Consider the following 22053-nt stretch of genomic DNA (forward strand, 5'->3'; position numbering starts at 1 on the left):
GCACTGTGTCCCTAAACTAATTACCATTTGGGACTGAGTAAAATACAAAAAAACATTATATAATAAGTTGCTCATTTTATCTTTGACTCACAGAGGAGTTAAGCGGATAGCATCCAGCACTTTTTATGGAATTTCATAGTTTTACTTTTTGAATGAGGATTTTGCAGGAACTGAGAAACACTGCAGCTCTTATTTCACTTGAGCTCCTGTATTAAGTACTTCTAAAAATGTACAACAGAAGCCTTTTAACATTATTTGCTTCTTATGAATGGAGAAGTAAATTAACAATAGTATCTTATATAAGATCTTATTAAGGTAACAGACAAGAATAGGCTTACCATGAGATCCACTTTTGTCCAGAAAATTGCTCAGATTGAACAATGTGTTTCTAGATGCCAGGTACTGAATGAATCTCTGTAACACAAAGTTATTTCTTATCACAGGCTATATCTGCAGACTTTCTACCTCCTAGCAAGAAGATTACTAGCCTAGCACCAGTAAACACACATGAAAACCCAGATTTTTGTGGTAGCCTACTGTATTTTTCTCAAAAACTGTTCCACCAATTAAGATTAATTATATTTAGCCTGAATCTCTATTGAATATCTTAATGCATAGGATACGTAAAAATAGATTTTATACAAAATATCAACGAAGAGGAAGGAGCAGTAAGAATAGCTAAGATTTATTTGCTTGCAAAACAGCATGTCCCAACTTCTTGAACCACCAGCCCTCAGTTTCAGCCAAGCTGAGGGCCTAAGAACAAGTAGGTCTCACACTGAGAACCAGGGCCAACAGACTGAAACAATTGTGGAAAACAAATCAGTGTTGGCCCAAAGTTGGAACAAAAATATATGACAGGAGGAAAAAGTTTACGCTGCAGCACCAAATAAGTTCGTTGCAAGAAGATACTTTATACATTGCCAGGAAGGAGCTGTTTTACAATCATACTAATGCTTTTAGTTTTGCACAGACACATCAATTTAACCAGGTCAATAAAAAGCAACAGCAAAGACAGTACAATCCAGAAAGCTACTGAATTGAATTTACAGGTCTAGGAAGAGTTTAACAGTCACACTGAAAGGGCTATTTGGATGGTGCTACACACAAGACTTTGATGGTGCTACACAACAACTTTGATTCTCTAATGTCTTCCAAGCCATAAAAGGCCATTAATAGCAGAACCTTTTACTACACACATCAGATGGGCCATCAAGAATGCAAAACCAGCATCAGAGCTTCTCCTTAGGTTTTGTTCATCATAGACAGAAGCACCAAGTAGTCTTTAATTCTGCATAGCTCTATGCAGCACATAATTTCTGTCACAATATTGAGGCATGCTGTTCCTTGCTCTAACTCTGCAGTTATATAAATGAGAATGCAGATAATCAGCAGGCCTCTCCAACTTAAACTATAATGCTAAAGGTAAGTTTGGAAGCTTGCTTGTCATAAATAACTATTCTTGTCCTTTTTTCTCAGGTCCTTGGTGGCTCTGAGAGATATCTTTCCAAAACTAACATTGTAAGCTTTCTACTTACCTCGTTGCCATGAACCATGAGATGATGCGTAGTAACTAAGGCTTTGAATACAACCACCCAGCTACTATTTGTTGCTCGCTCAAACAGTGTATCAGCCATCTGAGGAATATTCACATTTGTTTCATTAGTTGCTTGGATCAAGTCTGTAGAAGAGATAAAAGGAAAGTTTTAGGTGCTACAAATAAGACAAGTAAGTTTGCAGCATGTCCAAGCTCTCAGATCACCAGGCTGCAGGCCATGGCAGTGACAAACTGCAGATCCAGTGCTTAAGCTGCAAATTAAAAAAAAATAAAAAAATTAAAAAAACAGAATATCTTTGAGGCTAGAGTGGTACAAGCTGACAGTGATGCCATTCTGGCTCTCCTTTCCAACAGCTGTGTCCTGAGCTATGCCTCAGCCCTTTCCCATCTTTATCCCAAATGACTGGGGGGTACAGAACACTACGTGACTGCTGCTTGTGGGTTTACAAGGTAATTGTGGCAGTTCATTTTTCTGGGTCAGTTTAATAAGTATTACCAAATTTTTTGCTAACAGATAGTATGTCAAGCACACTGAATCTAGCCATATCACCAGAAACAGATACTCTAGCCATCTCAGAGGTTAGAATTTCATCAGCATGCTACAGCACAACTTCTAGAGTCTTTATGTACCTCTAGAGCAAAAGAATACACTCAGACATGCATGAAGACCTTTTCAGCATCGGAAAAGAAAGCAAAGATGGATATGAGCTTCTATTAAAGCACGAGTCCTCTGCATGCAACTAGACATTACATGGAAGAAATAAGATACCAGTGTATTCAGAGAAAGGGAACAAAAAGACATGGCTTTGGATCTTGTACATTAGAAAGGTGCATCCTTGCACATGGATGTACCAGAAATTAAGATAAATACTTAATCACAAGCAGTAGAGCAGCAGCTTTCCACTAGCATCTCTATCCCACATCTACTATTAGGATCTTTGATTTACTATGTTGCTACAGATACTTGGTGGGTATCTGGCAATGACTGTTTACAAACTGTTACCTAGTTTTGGGAACACAATGGGAAACTGCATACCACAACTGCATGACTTAAGCCTGTGCACTGCCAGCCACAGTCCTGGCAAGAGAAGACTTGACATTACAAAAGCAGTGCAAAACACTGAGGGGGGCTGAGAGGTGGGGCTGAGACTTAACCTTTGAAGACCTACATAAAATAAGTTAAAAATTAAAAAGCTTAACTCCTAGACTAATCAGTGTCTGTTACTAATGAAAATGTTCCTATTTTCCTTTCCCTGGGATGGCAGTAACCATTGTTAATGATCTCCCACATATTTATCCCCTCCCTGCCCCCAACTAGAAATCCTCACCTCGCTATTCAAGTCATTCAGTGACAACAGATGTTCTTCCTTAGAAGCAGAGTGCAATTGTGTGACTGATCCTTGTACACCTCAACTACGTGCATCTGTTGCAAACTCTTCAGTACTTCAGCACAGTAGTACTTGTGTTAGTAATTGTCTTTTTCAATGAAAACAGAAATTGCAATTTGTCAGTTTCCTGACTGTGGAGTGACTTGTTTGCAGCCACAGATAAGCAAAGTTCAGCTTTAAAGTGTTTGTCCATTTTTCCATGTATATTTTGTTTATTTGGAGCACCTTCTGAAACATGCAGTTAACTTCTACAGCCTCAGTAATCCTACCGTTGAAGGAAGCAGCTCTGCAGTCTATTACGGCAGTAAAGACACACTACTGAATGAAAGCAGTCCAGGCTCACAATTCTCGTTGATCTCGCTGTAACAACAGGCTAATAATCTTCTATAATGTAATGCTGATTAATGCATTACAGAAGACTTCAGTCAGTAAAGGCCTAAAAGCAAGTCACAATCTCCTTGCTGTCTGTTCACTGCATTCAGAAGTTTTATTTCAGACAAGCATTTGCCTTTCTCACAAGGGAGACATGCATCACATTTGCAAGCTTTCAGTCTTAAGTTTCAGTGCGTAGCTCACTATGGGGAGTGGAGATATACTCTGTGTATTCCATCTGTGGGTGTTAGGTAATGAAACCATGGGGGGTTCCACCCACAGTAGTGCCATCAGGGCAAGCTGCAATGCACGATCCATATGTGCTGCTGCAGCACTGCTTCTAAGCCACTCAGTCAATTCTGATCCTCTCCCTAGTGCTGGAGGGTACAGCATTACAGTCTGCAGCTCTAAATGTTTTAGGACATGAGTAATTACAGTGTGCTGAGGAGAGAGGTATGATTATATTTAAGCGTACTTCTTTCAGTGAGCAAAAAAGAATTAAACAACACATGAAGATGCTGTGTACCATCTGACTCAGGAGAAAAAAAAAAAAAAACAAATTGAAAAATGGGTGAGTTATCTAGTTAATTTTTCCAGGGCTGGTTTTCATTCAGCTATCATAAACAGAATTAAGGAATTCTTTCCCCAACGCTGTAAAGCCTCCTCTTAATTAAGAATTGTCAGCGTCTGGCACCGCTGACAAGCACAGCTGAATTTATAGAACTCAAGAGTTTGTTTAGTGGCTAATTGGAATTTCAAGACAAGAATCAGCTGAACTAATTTGCTTTCAGCAACCTTGGGAAGAACAGGTATGAGGAAAAAGAAAACACAGTTAAAAAAATCTAGAAGCTACATTTTTTATAAGACACTCTGATGGAGATATTTACTGGACAGAAGTCACAGGTGGATTTTTTAATATGAAAGAGATAATAAAAACTATTGGATGTAGAACAGCACACTAGAAGCAATATTAAACAGTCCTGCAATGTTGATTCTGTCTGCTATACAGAGAAGTAGGATGAATGAGGATTAAATGATGAATTTTCTATTACTGTGGGCATACATATCAAATACACTGACAGCTGATTCCCAATCCCAGAAACTAAGTTCTGATGGAAGTTACATAGTAAAAAAAATGGGAATTCTACAGCAATCACAGAAGTGCTTTCAGTGATACTCTCGCAAAATCACTGAAGAGTGAAGACCTATATCCTTCACTTGAATTAATTTGCTTACTGCAAAGGAATGAATTACCATTGCCAAATCACAGTACATGACTTATATTTCTTTTCTTCACATCTTGCTAGCTGATATTTTAACACTCAGTCAGTGTAGAGATCCTTTTTTAAATTATACATTTCATTTGGAGTTGAATATACTTTTCCAGTTAAGTCTTCAGATGAAAATTTAATATACAAAAGAAAAAAAATCATAAGAAAGGATAGCAATTGTTCTACATCAAAACTTTAATCTAAACACTAGCCTTTAAACTCTTTGACTAGACCACTGTTTGACCCAGTCTTGGGATATGTGCAGTTTATTCAGGTAAGAGAAGCAAGTCCAGAGTATGATCAGAAACAGGGTGGCCAACAGGGCAAGTGAGGGAATTATCCCCTTCTGCTCTGCCCTCCTGAGTGTGTGTACTGTACTGTGCCCAGACCTGGGGCTCCCAGTACAGGTAGAATGTGGAACTGTTGAAGAGGGTCCAGAGAAGGTCACAGTGATGATCAAAGGTCTGGAGCACTTCTCCAATGAAGAAAGGTTGAGGAGGCTGGAGAAGAGAAGGCTTCTCTTCTCCATTGTGGCCTTCCAGTACTTGAAGGGAGTTTACGAGCGGGAGGGAGACTATCTTGTTGCACAGCCTGATAGTTACAGTACAAGGGGGAACGGCTTTAAACTAAAAGAGAGTAGATTTCAGTTAGATTTTAGGAATAAATTTTTTACTTTTTCAGGAGATGAGGCACTGGCACAGCTGCCCAGAGAAGCTGCAGATGCCCCATCCCTGGAGGCATCCAAGCTCAGTTTGGATAATGCCTTGGGCAGTCTGATCTACTGGCTAGCAACCCTGCCTACAGCAGGGGGTTGGAACTTTAAGGATCCTTCCAACCCAAGTTCTGTGATCCTATGACTGCTGCATCTTATCCAGTGCACTTTCATACAATCTCTACCCTTCCTTCCCCACCACAACAAGGCTTTAAATTATATGGAAAAAAAAAAAATCAAAAACCCTATTCCATTAACAATATTAAATAAGTTGCATTCAATTTTTGTCCTTTTCAGAGGGTCAAGTGCAGCTCCTTTGGAAAGGAGAACATATAAACCACTGCCAGGTAGTGTTCTACTAGATTTGAAAAGGTGCAGCCCTAAGTTGCTTAGTTTTTCTAACTACTAAAAATGCAGAAGATGTGTGATATACTGTCTTAAAAGAATTCTTGTCACAAGTAATTGCAAGTTCCTTCAACTATGTATATTTTCTACTTAAAATTAAAGTGCCCAAAATGTATTGCTCCACTGACCATGGGAGAATGTTTTACCTTTACTGTTTACATTTGAATTCTCTCCTTGAAAGTAATAAAACAGAAAGATGCCATTCAGGCCAGACCATGGCAACAGCAGATTGGTCAAGTGCCTTCATGGTAGGAAAAGCCAGAGTGACTCAGAATAAAATCTTCCTTCTTCAAAGAAGTAGGAAGCTCACTCTTGAACCCCATTTGTACAGAATTCACTTTAATTTATATGCCAAAGAATTTGTCTCAGGTAAGGAGACAGGTTCAGTAAGCAAAGGGAAAGAGGAGAAATCTCTGCCCCCATGCTCCCTTCCTCTTTCTTGAATGCCAATGGCATGACTCTACATCTACATCTACAGCTAGTTCAATAAATACACACACTTTTCCAAAGATAAATACTGAAGAGTTTTCATTGTTTCAGTAGGAAACATCAAGTTATTCTGGAGCTGAACACATCACTTCAGCATTTTAAGGACTTACACAAATAGCAGCTGAGCAACACATCGCCTTGTACTACATTTCTCAGGCATCTTTTAATAGTTTAAAATATACAAAATGCCACTTGCATTTGGTGGACATCAAGTGATAAGGTTAGTTCACAAAAGTAGTTGCCTTGGAGAAATGCCATTCCACAGCCTATCTTAATATGGCATACTGGAAAAAAAAATACTGCCATTAGAAGGAGAATGCCTTCTGTTAACCACTTGACCAATAACTTTTTGCAATAAAAATAATTTTTGTCACATATGGCAACACTCATACCTCATTCTACAAGTCACCTCCTTCACCAGTTCAAATCTTAACCAAAATGCACATTCAGTTAGAGAAGGAAAACAAAGCCACAGGCATCAGCCAATCTTCTCCCAAGCCTTCAAAGCATTTATTTGATTTCCTGTAAAGTATAAAATTGTTCCCTCAATCCATGCAAGCATTAAAGCCATCAACCCATTGGTCACTGTACTGCACTATACAGAGTCCTAGATCTTGCACGATACAGAGAAACAAATTTAGAGGGAATGTACTGTTGCAAGATGATTTCTGAGAAGGATAAAAGCGAGCAAATTTTCTGTTGTAAGTTTACTGCTGTAACTGAATACCAGGACTCCAGCTGTGGCCTGTGATTATCCATCCACAAGAGTGAACAACGCCTAACATTAAGCGTTGGTTATATCAATTTGTAACTCCTATCACTCGGCTGTTTACTGGACTATCAATAACTACTAGCAGCAGCTTTCAGCAAGAACACCACAAATACACAATCCTTCCTTTTCCAGTCTGTTTGCCACATCAGTATGGGGTCATCTGCTGTAATTTCTGTCCTCCAGCATTTTATAATTAGCCTTTACATGTGGTGATGTAAAAATCCAATCATACCTGGCAGAAAGTGGTAATCAATAGAGGCATGGTGCACAAGATGTTTGAGTTGCTACACTGCTGTCATTTTTACGCTGAGAAGAACAAATTCCCTTTAGTGCTCTCTACCCTCAGATGATCTGTCTTCCTCAGAAAAAGCATTTGCTTTGAAAAAGGCTGTAGAAGTGTAACTTACACTAGACCAAAAGAGCAGTTTGTAATCCACTACAAATCTGAATTAGCCTTGAAATACATTGGAAGGAGCCTGATATTTTAGCTGCATTACTTAGCTTCTATGTACTGAAAGATTACATGATACATGTACTGATATGTACTGACATGTACATGATACATGTACTGAAAGATTACATGATGATACAGACAACATACAAGCAACTTCAGTGCTACGTATATTAGCTATTGATGAATGCTAGAAAAGGGTCAGCTGAGTAGGCAGCCCAAGTGGCTGACAGGCCTAGTATTCAATATCCAGGCCATGTGTTCTCAGCTGCTTCAGTGGGATTCTTATTGGAGTCCAGCTACTTCATCAGTGTGTGTCACATGATGATATATAACCTTCAGTATAACACCTGAAAATAAAACAAGACCAGAGTCCTCATACTCCACTGAACAGACATGCCACCAGCAGCTGAAAATGGGATGAAATTCTGAACTGCAAATGAAATGCTCACGACTATGCAGTCTTGTTGGAAACTTGGGCATACCTAAAGGAAATGGATACCAAGTGTGATGCAAACCTGCCCATGTAGTCAGTGCAACAGCACGCAATTCTCCTCGAGGCACACTGAAGCATAGCTGCATCAGCAAGTAATTTTTAACACTGATGGAATCATTTCAATCCATTTTGTCTCACATCTGTAATGCAACAAATAAAAAGACAGCAAGACTTTCTAAAAGCAGGAGGCTGCCTCACATGTGAGTGCTGTGCCTTAAAAGAGGTTTCACAAAGCTGACAGATATCCTTTAGGGTTAGAAGGAGCACCCTCTCTGTGCTAAAAGAACAAATACAACAAGATGAAACTAAACATCCAGTTCCCTGAAGATCATTCCCTTGCATCACAGCAGTTCAACAAGAATCTTCTGCTTCTGCAAGTTGAAGCTTTTCACATACTGCACATCTCTCAATGCTAAAAAAAGAAAAAAAGAAAAAAAAAATTGCTAATCTCAATGGAATATCCACCTGAGAGGAAGAGGATGCAGTTAGGACTACTAGCATTTAAAATAAACTGACAGCAGTAAGTTGCTATCTAACAGTTCAAAGCCACCACCATATCTGGAAGATGCACTTGCCACCGGCAGTGGAAGTCTCATATCAAGTACTGAGGAGTGGGAAAGTTGGAATCTGTCATGCTGGTTTAAATCCAGACAACAAACCTTCATGCAGAGGCAGATCTCTAGACTGAAATATCAAGAAGTGTCAATTAAACTCCCGTGCACACTGTGGAGTTGAGTTTTTGAAAGGTAACTTTTCATAATACTGCCTAAGCATTTTCCAGCTTCTAAGTAAACAACAGGAAGTTCTTTGCTCTCACCTATGGTAAACACTGTAACTTTTGCCTGGTAATATTCCTGCCATTCACAAATAACAGAAGAATATTTGCATAAAGCTAAGCATAACCAGTGAGACTCACCATGGCTTAGAATGAAGGAACACATCAGAAAGTCACAGGCAAGGTTCACATATGAAAATTGTGCTCTGTTTTAGAAGCTAGAAATGAACCATTGACTCGTGATAAATTGTACTTGTTTTCAAATACTGGTACATGAGATATGCTGACTGAGATAAGCTTCCTCTGGCTTGCTGCCCCTTAGCAGAATGTACGTTCCCCTGTAAACACATTTAGATGAGGCTATAAAACTTGGATTAAGAGCTACAGGCACTATGACTGCACTGTGGATTCCAGAGTTACACAGTAAGATCCAAACCCAAGTCTCCATATGATAAGGTTGGGTTTAAAAACTCCAGGGTTGCTAAAGAACTGATGTAATGATTTCTTAAAGTTGGTGTCTATATTCAACCTCTATATAATGAGAAACAGCAGCTTTCAGAGCCAGGAAACAGGCCAGCTGGCTTCCCCCTTTCATACAAGTCCCACACTCTCTAAAATGAGAAGTGAAAGAAAGAGTTCCTTTAAAAGCAATTTGAACTCCCACTTAAGTGCATCTATAAGGGCTCTGTTAATTACCTGTAAAGATGCATGCTCTAGCTAGTGAAGTCTTGCATCATGGGAAGATCACTGTCCCATGTTGAGGACCTCCACACAAACTTGTTGACTTGAATAAATTGTAAGAGCGTGGGCGACAAGTCACTATGTTTTATTCATGTTTTGAGCAATCATGTGTTCCTCTCATTTCTACAGAGTACCATTTTAGAACATTCTGTAAACTATCAGACTTAAGAGATACAAAGAAATTATGCCAAAGGCACTGAGAGCCTGCCAGTCTCTGCAGGCTAACAGCTGACCATCTGCTATGGAAGCATCCACTGCCGTTATGCCATCCATGTCATCCATGCTCATGCCAAGTCGAGATCCAGTTTGAAGCAATCAAGTCTACTGTCAGTAGTCATGCCACAGTTTGTCCCGCCTCTGTAACAGAGTGCAAAGCTTACAATACTTTCTTGAAAGGACATGTTTCTCTGGTCTTTTAAAGAGATGGTAGAACAATCTTAGCTCAAGTAGACACCAGCCTCTTTGAATCTGCCCTTATCAGTGTTTCACATTTCAGCTATAACCTCATCTCCTAAATAGCTAGGGAAGGGGAAAACAAACAAACGAACCCATGCCTTCTTTTTCATTCCTTCTTTAAGGATATAAAACCACCTTGGCAAAACACAGCTGAATCATTTTTTAGAGCTCTATGGCCCAACTACAGCACTGGGAGCTCCTGCCAACTGCCATCTACCTGTGCTAATTTTGTGTATCAGCTTGCAACCAAAAAAAAGGGTTGATTGTCACCAGTTAGCCTCAAGCTGCAGATGCATCCTGGCATTAACTTGCAATTCTCAGTTCATATTAAAAGCACAGTATACCTTTTGGTGGCCTTCAACCATGACCATGCCTGTGTACTCATACCATCCCACTCCCCCCACTCTGAAGCAAGAAATATCATACACTTTTGATTTTTATCAATGGCTAGAAAATAGATTCTAGCAAAGGCAATCAACTGACACAATGCCTCAGCTCAAATGGCCAAATTACATGTTACAAAAATACACAACATTAGCATGACATCGGGACATCTCAGCATACAATTCCTTTCATTAAACTAGAATGAGATATAGATACAATCTAAAAAAAAAGCATAAAATCACATTACCCTGGACAGGGAGGAAGAACAGGAGGGTATTTAGACTTGGTTAGTCTGGAAGTCAGTAGTAATAAAGTATGCTGTCCACTGTGCCTACTAATAAGCTGTAAACCTTAGATGCCCTGTGGACTCTACCATTTGCCAGCAGCAAAGAAAACACCGTATTCCATGTATATTCACAGTGATATGGTCAAGTCTTGAAGGTTGACATCTAATACCACCTGTGGAACTAGTTAGGCTGCTGGTATATTGCCTCTCTGATGGACTAAAAGTACTGCAGCAAAAATTAATTTCACAACCTGAAGAGGAGAATTTTTATGAGTGCAAGCAGCCTACTGATTACTAGTCATAAACTGACTGCTAGTTACAAAGCCAGGAGGAGCAACTGACACACTCAGTGAGACCTGGAGAGCAGCCTTATGAGGTTCAACAAGGGCAAGTATAGAGTTCTACAACTGAGGACGAATAACCATATGCACCAGCACAGATTAGGGACTGATCCACTGGAAAGGAGCTCAGCAGAGAAGGACCTGGGTGCTTCTGGTGGACAACAGGTTGGCCATGAGCCAGTAGTAGCCCTGTGGCCAAGAAGGCCAATGGTATCCCAGGATGCATTAAAAAAAGCATGCCCAGCAGGCTAGGCAGGTGATCCTCCCCCTCTATTCTGCCCTGGTGAGGCCACATTTGGAATGCTGGGTCCAGTTCTGAGCTTCCCAGCTCAAGAAAGATTGCATTTCTAGAGAGAGAACAGAGGAGGGCTGCAAAGATGACTGAGGGCCTGGAGAATCCCTCTTGAGGGAAAAGGCTGAGAAGGAGACCTGGGACTATCCTGGAGAAGAAAAGACTGAGAGAGGATCTTATCAATGCTTATAAGTATCTAAAGGATGGGAGTCAAGTGGGTGGGGCCAGAGTCGTTTCAGCAGTACCCAGTAAGCAATGGCACAACAAGGGGCAATGGGCAGAAACTGGTACAAAGGAAGTTCCACACAAACATGAGAAACCTTCTTTATTGCGAGAGTGATGGAGCAGTGGAACAGGCTGCCCAGAGAGCGTGTGGAATCTCCTCTAGAGATACTCAAGACCCACTTTGACACTTTCCTCTACAACATCCAGCAGGGAACCTGCTTTAGCAGGAGGCTGGATTACATGATCTTCAGAGGTCCCTTCCAACCCGTATAATTCTGTGATTCTATGAACCCACCTTTTCAAAACTTCATACTGTTTTTCAGAATGTTTTGTGATTGAATTAAATACAATCAAAATAGTAATATTAGAAGTATTAAAAACAGTTTTAACAGTCTACCATGTGGCTTGCAAGACTTCAGAAAAAGCAGACATAGTCATACTCCAGAAAGTGACAAGCTAGCCTCTGCCAAGTACTGCCTTCTAACAATTGCCAACATCGGTTTTATTCAGGTTTTGTTCAGGCCATCAAGCCCTCATCCAAGCAAAATTTTGGCCAGTAGGGAAGCTAAGCAACTGTGCTGAGTCTGATGAAGTGGGATACTCCAGTGTTCACTTACCAGCTTCATACTGCAATCTTACTGGTACTACTGGCCAAAGCAGAACAAAAATACTGTTGCAAACCCTTTGCTAAGGATCAGTGCCTGCGAAGATCCTAGAAAGGCTCCTTATACCATATCGTTAGAGTTCAGGGTTCAGACTAGTGCTATATTGCTCAGTTTTTTCTGTACATTGGAAGCCTTGTGCTGAGACTCTGACCCTGATTTTCCAGTTTGCATATAGTCCTTGCTGTTCAGTTTTCACAGCATTTTAAACCCAGGCAGAATATTGTTCCTAATCTGCATGCTGTGTATTGAAATTTGGTGATTCAAGTTTCATCAGACGCTCACTGGTGTGACTTCTTTTGTGTCTGTGGTATTTTCCCTATGCACACACCAGAACTTGTCCTTTTCCACCCTTATCAACATTCTGATCTGTGCTGGAAAATAAGCTCCAAAAAGGAACAGCACATGTTAAGTTAATGATACTGTTCGGTACAATTGACTCATCTTTAGACTATAGAAAGACTAAGGGATGCCTTCAGCAATACCATATGTCCACAACTGACTGTGGGATATCTTCCATTTTTTTTCCTTGAGGACTAGGGGATATACGTAGCACAGTTTTGGTAATGGAGGAGCTGCAGGAGTGACCCATGTGAGAAGGGGGTCTCTTTCATGGGCTACAGGGGATATCTGATTCAGCAGCACCATGAGCCTCCCACTCCACCTCTGATGCTGGTGTTCACTTTGCTGATTCTCACTTTTTCACTGCCTGCAGCATTTCCTGCCCCTTCTTAAATACATTTTCCCAGAGGCACATCCAGCTCAACTTCTGGGCTCAGCCACATCCTACAATGTGTCTGTGGTGGCTGTATCTGGCCGAGGACAGCTTCTTCTCACCATGCAGACATCCTGCTGTCAACACCTTGCCATGGACATCTAATACTGAAGGAAAGGTGAAGTGCAAAACATGTCAGTTGTCTCAAGTATCTTGAAAACAAGCAGAAAAGCACCAGATGCAGGTGTGCCTCCACTATATTACCATCTCTTCAGAAGGAGAGACTAATAGTACAACAAATTCTTCTCTTCAGTTACAGTTTTCTCTCAATTTGAAGACCAGCGGCTCTTCAACCTGCCAGTAGGCTTCAAGATAGGAGAGGACACCAGGTGGGGAAGTATCACCCACTACTGCCATCTTCTCCATCCAGCAATAAGCACTGAATAGCACCCAAAATTCTGCATGCCCTGCAGAGTTATCCTGACTGCAGTCTACTTTTAAGCACTTCAGAGGATCTTTCAAGAAACACACAGGACCACTCCACCAGAGTACTTTCTTGCACAGTACACAGAAGTCTTAACTAATGGGACAGGCTCAGGTAAGATGCATAGAGAAGATGAATTTAAGAGCCAGGTCAAGAAATCATACACACAGATCAAGTCAAACAACAGGAAATAAAAGAACAGATTATTATTATTGTTATTTTAATTATTGCTTTTGTCAATCACTGCAGCCCAGCGCTATAGGATTACTGCCCCACAAGAATATGATGAGATATTCAACCAGGAAATAGAAGTGATGAAAACTATGGATGGGTCACTGCACTATTGTCTGCTCTTCCAAGAGAAGAAAAAAAAAAATAAAAACCACACACCTTTTTCATCTGTGCAGAACCAGAAAATGCTAGGCTTCATTTACATAAAGGAAAAGAAGCCATATTGTACTGACAATTTCAGGAACAAGGGACCACAAAGAAAGCAGAAAAGGCATGACTGCTGCATTATAAAACTCTACTGACAGAAGTCATTACAGCAGAAAGGCCCAACCTGTCCCAAAATTGGTCATTTGTGACCTTGGCAAAGCATCTCTAACAGAAGGATTTTGACTGTTGGAAATAGACTAAGAATATGTCTTCAGTGGCAGAAATGCCAAAGGGAGGGAGGGTAGGACTAATGAATCTAACATTATCAAGTTACACTATTTGGATAAAAGGATGTTTAATATTGCTCTATTTACCCACTCTTCTGTCTCCTGTCCTCCTTGTCCTTAGGCACTGCACCATAAGAAGACAGAACAGTTTAGATGCACAAAATTGAGTGATCTTGATCATGTTTCTGCCTCTGAATCCTAACTCAAACTCAAACTTCTATCCAGGATCAAACACATTTTTAAGAATTATTACTTTGCCAAGTCTTACCTTAATAAAAAGGGGAACCTTCTCTTGGTACACATGCCTCAAAAACAGTATTTAAATGAGGCAAAGATGGGAACAGAGGTAATGTCCTAGGAATGTTCAAGACTAGCTAAGACTTCTTATTAGCTCCCCTTACCCATTACAGCTGTTTGTACTTAGAGATCTACACAACTCCAAATAAAGCAAGTGTTCAAAACCATTTTGAGACAGGACACGAGCTAAGTCCACAAAAAACAGAGTGCTATTCACCAGAGAGTGATGACGACAACTTTCAGGGGAAAAAGGTGCTAATCTATTATCCACTACTGAATGGCCTACTAAAGTAAAGAATCACTTGCTTGGAATGTTTATTTTCTGAGAAAGAAATTCACAATTCAGACTATATCCTAGCTGAGACAACAAAAACAAGACATTGTACTAAAACTGATCTACATTGAAAGCCATTTCTCTCATATATAGAAACTGACAAATTATTTTTTTTATATCTCATTATATCTTATACTGTAGTGGTTTCTTTATAAGAGTATGAAGGATAAAGTCTGATTTGTGCAGAGAGTCAATTCTTGACAATTTTTTTAGAGTAATTCCACAGCCACCCAGACAAAGCATCACCTAGACTGCAGAGCAATGCAGAACTCATATGTCTGTGCTACTCCCTTCAGTAAGAGGCCGTAAGTGCCAACAAATCTGGAACACTCTCCAAACAACCTCAACAGCAAACAGCTTCTGAAATACACACTTCGTTTAACGATAGCAGCACTGATGCAAGGAACTGAAGATAGCACAAAAGCCATCCAGCTAGAGATACGTAATTATGTAATTATACAGAGTAATACCTTGTACCTCTTTCATTACTGAACCTGGGAAGAAAACTTAGCTCACTGCTTTTGGTCAATCACCATTTCTCTTTCAACATTAGAGACCATCTTAATTCAAACTCATTAGGTCATCCACACAGTTTGCAGGATAACAGGCAATAACCCTTCAGAGACGAGTATCCGTATCAGCAAAACACTGACACCAGTCCTGCGTTTCAGTTGCCAACATGATTTAAACTATATCTCTTTTCAGAGCCTTTGTCAGCCACATACAAAGAGACAAAATTAGACTTGAGATGCAAATACTTTTCTATTTCGGCAATATGCACACAGGTCATCTCCACAGTCACAGAAAATTCCATCTTGATCCTCATCTTTGCTTCCACATTTCATGAAAACATCCCCCCAGCTTTTGATCGGCCCCCCGGAAGGGCTTTGATCTTACAAAAACTGTTTTGAGGAAGCTAGGAGACTTTACATGGTCTTTCTAGGCCATGTGAGACATGATATTAGACACTCCAGAGCTTCCTCCAGCTGCAAAATAATTCACTGACAACATAAGATAAGGAAAATCCCAACTATTCTGATCCTTTTCAGAAAAAGGAACTTGTTACAAACAACCACAGATGTAACAGCCTCACTGCTTTCCACTTCACTTCCCTAACTGACAGATCACTGGTCTGTTTCTCAGCTAAATCCTTATAAGTAGGTCTGAACAGAGCTCCTTTCATTTTTTATTTTTTTTTTCAGATCTATATGTGTTTTAACATTTGCAAGTCACGATATGTCCTTTCTCTGAAAACTTCTCCCTGTTGATGCCTTCAGAGCCAACACCATTTAAGACTGGATGCTTGCTTTGCCTGCCCCACCACCAAACCCCCAGCGAAGCATTAGCACAGCTTTCATAACAACACTGAGAATGAAGCGTCCGTGCTGTGCATGAGTGTTGCCCTCACAGCTGAATGACCACATCTCATGTATCCTTAACGCACATATATTACATCCACAAATTCCTCAATAGCCTTTTTCACTGCTTCAAAAATAAACACATAAATAAAACCATGCTGCTAATCCTCACCTCACCATGTGAGCGCTTGCCTCACCTGCTATATCTTACTGCAATTTATTTAATGCAACACAATTAGCAGAGGGAGATGAATCAATATCACTGTGCAAACTTAAAGGCCTCTATTGGAATGAAGGAACTACAGGAGGGGAGATACCAGTTTTTAAGTCCAAAAGGATCAGAGCTCCGATGTTCTAGCTGCAATGCCTGGCCCCAAACCGTCACTGCATCCTATATTTATGCTTCTTTTCCCCCACAGACATTTGAGAATTTGTTCAGTGTATGACTTCCAGCAGAAGTTCTTACTGGTATGAGAGCTGGGATTCAAAAAAGTGGTAAATGTTACTAATGAATGTAAGCAGCCTATTCACACTCGGTACTTCTTCCTTACATAACAAGTCTGTGCAGCACCCAGAGTCCATGCCAAAGGACAGCTACAATGCAGCATCCACAGCAAAACCTGCACCTGTAAGCTGAGCAAGTACAGAAAGCCACACCAAGGTAAGCATGAAGCAGCTCAGCTTTTGTTCACACAAAAAACTTCATTATACTTTTTTCTCCCTTCCTCGTGCACATGGATTCACACTCAAATAATGCTTTTTAACCCTGACAGCAACTTCCCTCTACTTAAGCACTATTTACCAAAAATTAAAAAGAAACAAAACCAAACAAACCCTCCACACACCTCGCCACCCATTGTCTTTCTGTAACCTCCAGAGCTAATGCCTTCTGTAGAAAACATGAGGACAGGCACTGTGTCCCATCCTCACAGGACTCGTGTTCAATGGTTGACCTTTCCACTTCATTTACAAAGCCCAGCTGCTAAGCAGGACACTGGCAGGTAGCAGCCAGGTGTCATGTCACACAACCCAAGACACTAAACACAATTACAGAGATCCTTAAGGATGCAGAACCACTGTGCTGATAGTAGAATTACAGCTTTTAATAATACACTGTTCCAATCACCTCACATATCGTCTCTAGTACCTACAGCCCTCACTGTCAAAATCCTCCACACCTCAATTCAGAATGTAAGGTAAGTTTTGCCTTCCATTTCCTTTCCCTGGCCCTCCTGTGCTACTTATCCATCAGCAATGCAGCCAGCCATGCAACTTAGAGCACAGCCCCCACCCGCAGCATTTCCTGCATGCAGGCAGGGGATGGGCCTCTGGTTCTCATTACAGCACCAGGCCCATCCTGACACTTGCTCACAAGACACACGCCAGAGTTCAAGGAGCTGCTTGACAATTCACAGTGCTGAGGAGATGTCTCAGGTTTAAGAGTCTGAGAATACTTTATCTTCTAAAATATGAACCTGATTTTCATATATAGCCCGCAATTTTGAATGTGTGCATCTCCCACTGATAAGATTCTGTCTTTAATGATCCCAGATAGTTAAATGCTCAACTAATACACATTAGGCCTAGAAAACAGAAGATAAAACGAACAAGCACTTCTTCCCAGGAAGTGATTCCCCCCCCCTCCTCATGGGTATCTCACATGTAGGTGGGCAGGAAATGGCAGGGAAGCCTGCAGGCTTCAGTCTCCCCCAGTCTCATTCCCGAAGTAATAACACTAGCATCAATATCCAAGCACAACTCTTTTCCAGACCTCATTACAGCACTGGTAAATTGTTTCTACCACACTTCTCACTTCAATCCTACCTATTCCATATAGCTCTTTCACTTCTCTACAGATGTGTGCATGCACATGTGTGTAGAATATATACACATTAATATTGCATAGACACAGCATGGTTTTAATTATACAAGAGCCAAGCTTTTTTCTTTTTCCGTTTTAAAGCTGAAGCTTCTAGTAACAGACACAGTAGGACTGGCCATACACAGCCTACAGATTGAGAAGTGTCGACAGCTACCAAACATCAACATAGGCGATATCAATAACCAAGAAATTTATAGTCTGTGGATTATCCACACTCATCAGAAGATCTTTTACTAACTTACAAGAAAACAAGGGAGATTACATGACATTAAGACAGCAGATCTATGTTAACAACAGTTTATGCTTAAGTCAGTTTTCAGTCAATGGTGATAAATCAGAACCACAGAATGGCTTAGGTTGGAGGCACCTTCAAGTTCATCTAGTTCCAAATCCCTGTCATGGGCAGGGCTTCCCCCCACCGCATTAGGCTGCCCAGGGCTCCATCCAACCTGGTTTTGAATGCCTCTAGGGTTGGGGCAACCACAGCTTCTCTGGGCAGCCATGCCAGCTCCCTCTGGCACCACCCTCTGAGTAAAAACTTTGTTCCTAATATCTAACCTGAATCTCCCCTCTTATATTTTAAAGCCATTCCCTTTTGTCCCATACTATCAGACCATACAAATAGCCAGACTCCCTCCTGCTTGTAAGCTCCCTCTAAGTACAAGAAGGCTGCAGTGAGGTCTCCCCAAAGTCTTCTCCAAGCTGAACAAGCCCAACTCTCTCAATCTTTCTTTATAGGAAGGGTGCTCCAGTCCTCTGAACATCTTTGTGGCCCTCTTCTGGACCAGCTCCAGCAGCTCCACATCATTCCTGTACTGGGGGTCCCAGGCTTGGACTCAGTACTCGAGATGGAGCCTCATGAGGGCAGAGTAGAGGGAGACAACTCCTTCCCTCTTCATGTTGATCATCCCTCTTTTGATGCAGCCCAGGATATAATTGGCCTTCTGGGCTTCTGCAACGGCACACTGCTGGCTCATGTTCAGCTTCTAGTCCATCAGAATCCCCAAGTCCTTCTCCACAGGGCTGCTCTCAATGAATTCTTCTACTGACCTATATATATATATATCTGGATTGTCTCAACTTAAATGCAACACCTTGCACTTGGCCTTTTTGAACCTCTTTAGATTCCTGTGTGCCTACTTTTTGAGCATGTCCAGGTCTCTCTGGATGTCATCCCTTCCTTCTATTGGGTCAACTATACCATTCAGCTTGGTGTCATCAACAAACATGCTGAGAGTACACTCAGCATCTCTTTGCCATACACACAGAGCACTGGACATGGCTGAAGGCTGACATGCTGTGTTCCATCTGAACGGCTAGCCATGAAATCATTAGCACCAAAATCTGTAATTATTTTCCAGAAGTGATACTACCTCCTTTGAAGAAATATAGTATCATCAGAACTGTGTTTGCATGCACCTGCACCAGCATTACTTGATAATGGAAGTAGCCAAGAGACTTCTTGATACAATACTCAACTAATCTTCTCTTCTGAGTGTTTTTTACCATATGTTTCAAGCATTAGAAAAAAAAAGAAGAAAAAAAAAAAAAAAGAAAAAGCACTTACTTTCAGGCATCATTAAAACCTGCTGTTGATTGCAACCAAAGCTGGACAGTTTCTGTGGTGAACAATGCCAATTACCATCATACAATTAAGTACCTTCACCATCCTAACTCCTTGGTGTCTCCAAGAAGGGCCTGACAGTTGAGTGGGTTGAAAAGAAGGAATTGTCAAGACAAAGCATTACAAGCTTATTGCCTTTTAAGAAACATTTTGACTTCAACCTTGTTTCATGCATTAACCAGCTACAGCAAGTCCAGAACACACAATAAATCTCTGAAACAAAGCCTCAAGCCATCCTCAATAAAACATGACAGAAACCACCAGGCAGACCACAAAGCTGCTATCAGATGTCTAAGACCTCAGCACCTGCCCTTACCCTCTCCAAAAGCCATTCCAATCCACAGCATACTGCTGACCACTATGCCGTCACCTAACCTTTTCAGAAGGCCTCTATGGAGAGGCCATGCTCCTGGCAAAGCACTTATTTGTTCCTGCTGGGCCCCACCAGGGCAGAGGGAGGCAGTGGCAGGCAGGTGCCATCCTGCCATGTGCACGACCCCCTTCCCAGGCTGGGGCTGTGCTCTGTGAGGCACGCTTTTCATCTAGAAAGGCAGCGCAAAGCAAGAGGTCAAGAGGAAAAAAATGGCTGAAAGAGTGGTATTATGCAATACGAGAAGAAATGCAATAATAACTCATCGTCTCCTGGAGATTTCTCACAGCCCTTTCCACTCACGAGCTGGATTACAGTAGCAAGCCAGAACGCCCAAAGCCACATCCCAGAGGGCCGCAAGCTCAGCCCCGGGTCTTCACTGCGGATACAAAAGGGATGCTTACAGTCCAGGTGCTTCTTCTTGGGCCCCATCACTTCATGCGTGGTGGCTTTGCAGACGGCTCTGGCTACGGCCGATCCCGTAACGCTGTACTGAGCAGCTGCGATGCGATCTGTCAGCGTCTGACCCGACATCTTCGGTTGCCGTTCGTGCCGCTGCCTGCTCTGCAGAGGCAGAAAACACGCGAGGGGAAGGGGCTCGCGGGCTGCGGGCCGTGGGGAGGCGGGGGCCGCCGCACACGGCTCCTCCGGCCCCCCCCCCCCGCCCTGCTGCGCGAGCGTTCGCCTCGCCAGACAATTCCAGAGCGGCTGCCTGGAGCAAAAAAAGGGCGATTTCAGACACTGCGGGGATAGGGAAAAAAATAAGGAGAATAGTGGGAGACGGCACAAACCGCGAATGAGGGCCGGGGTGGTGGGGGAGCGGGGGGGAGGAGGAAAGCTCACCCCCACATCACCTGCCCGTGTCCTGCCCCTCGCCGCCTCCCCGGCCTGCCCGCTCCCCCCGCCCCGGGAAAGGGCCGCCATCAGCGCCTGGGGGGGGATCAGGCAGAGTCGGCACCGACCTGTCAACGCGTCCTTCCCTCCGTCCTCCGGCAGCCGCCGCCCGGATCCCCCCCCGGCCCCGATAGCCCCAGGTGCGGGGCGGGCTGCCCCCTCCTCCCGCCGCCGCCGCCGCCGCCGGGATGCGCTGGGCGTGCACGGCCGGGAGCCGCCGCTGCTATTTCCAGCCTAATCCTCCCGCAGCCTAATCCCCGCGCGACTGCCGCAGCAGCGCCGCCCCCAGCCCGGTGCAGAGGGCGGAACGCAGCCGGCCCGCACGCCCGCTGCAGGTCGGTGGCCCGGCGCGGTCAGGTGACGCGGGGTTGAGGCGGACCGTGCTGAGCCGTGCTGAGCCGGGTCGGGCCGCTCGGTGCCGCCCGGGGAGCCCCCCGCCCCGCCGCGCCCCTTAAAGGTGACGCCTAGAGAGTGCCGGGGGGCTGCGGGTTTCCAGCGAAAAAAAATAATAATGATAAAAATAAAAGCGTAACTAAATAGAACAGCGCCGGAAGAATAAAGAACGCACAGCACCTTGTGCAAATGGGGAAGACAGCAGGAGCCGCCGATGCTTCTTCCTCTGTCTGCGGTACGGTCCCGTGGTTAAGCTTCGAAATGATTCACTGAGACATCCCCAAACTGCGTGCAAACTGGGCTTTAATTACTGCCTAAAGCTGTCAACGGCCCCGGAAAGATACTCTGTTACTGAATATATCCTAAGGACCGCGGTTGTTGCGTTGGGCAGAGCGCGTTGCCACCAGCAGCAGCAGCTCGGGGAGGTTGTGTGGTTGAAGCCCAACCGAGCAATGTGCGGAGCCTTCAGAAATGTGGTGCACATGGAATAGCATAAATTGTCTGAACTTAGTTCTGGAGTAAAGTGATTGCGGTGGGTGGGGTCTAAACGGGATGGTGCTGGTAGCAATTACACTGAGCTGCTGTCGGAGCAAATTCAAGAAGACGATGTGTGTTGTTAATTACCCGAATGCAGCAATGTGCACAGCCGGCACTGAAGATCTGTGCATAGGAGACGATGGCTGGGTCGTGTTGTATGCAGACACACTGCACCATTTCCATTCATTGCACCAGGAGCACAGTGCTGCCTGGGGACTGTGTTCCATGACAGTATGAAACAGCAGCTTTTTCACTACTGCTTTTTTTTTTTTTTTTTTTTTTTTAATGTAACCACCCAGAGTTTTTTAAGTTGTAGGTAGCCTGAAAGCTTATTGCAGCAATGCTCCAAAGTTCCAGTTCCTGTTTCTATGGGAAATCGCTTCTGAAAAATAATAATAATAATAATAATAACAGAACACTTCAG

The 22053-nt window shown here is 42.7% G+C and overlaps 1 protein-coding gene across 2 annotated transcripts in view; it reads right to left on the reverse strand.

Moving 5' to 3' along the window:
- SNAP91 (synaptosome associated protein 91) overlaps positions 1-20799 on the reverse strand; it is a 68737-nt gene extending 47938 nt beyond the window's left edge. For both annotated transcript variants that reach the window (XM_042890543.1, XM_042890533.1), the window contains exons 1-4: positions 20768-20799; positions 20210-20369; positions 1539-1681; positions 339-414 (exon numbers count right to left, since the gene is read on the reverse strand). In XM_042890543.1, the coding sequence (XP_042746477.1) occupies positions 339-414; positions 1539-1681; positions 20210-20339 (349 nt within the window). In that variant the 5' untranslated portion in view covers positions 20340-20369; positions 20768-20799. The remainder of the gene's footprint in view (positions 1-338; positions 415-1538; positions 1682-20209; positions 20370-20767) is intronic.
- Between the last annotated feature and the right edge of the window lie 1254 nt (positions 20800-22053).

The sequence above is a fragment of the Lagopus leucura genome, unplaced genomic scaffold (assembly GCF_019238085.1).
Source record: "Lagopus leucura isolate 7727_CA_CO unplaced genomic scaffold, USGS_WTPT01 Super-Scaffold_73, whole genome shotgun sequence".
Taxonomy (NCBI): domain Eukaryota; kingdom Metazoa; phylum Chordata; class Aves; order Galliformes; family Phasianidae; genus Lagopus; species Lagopus leucura.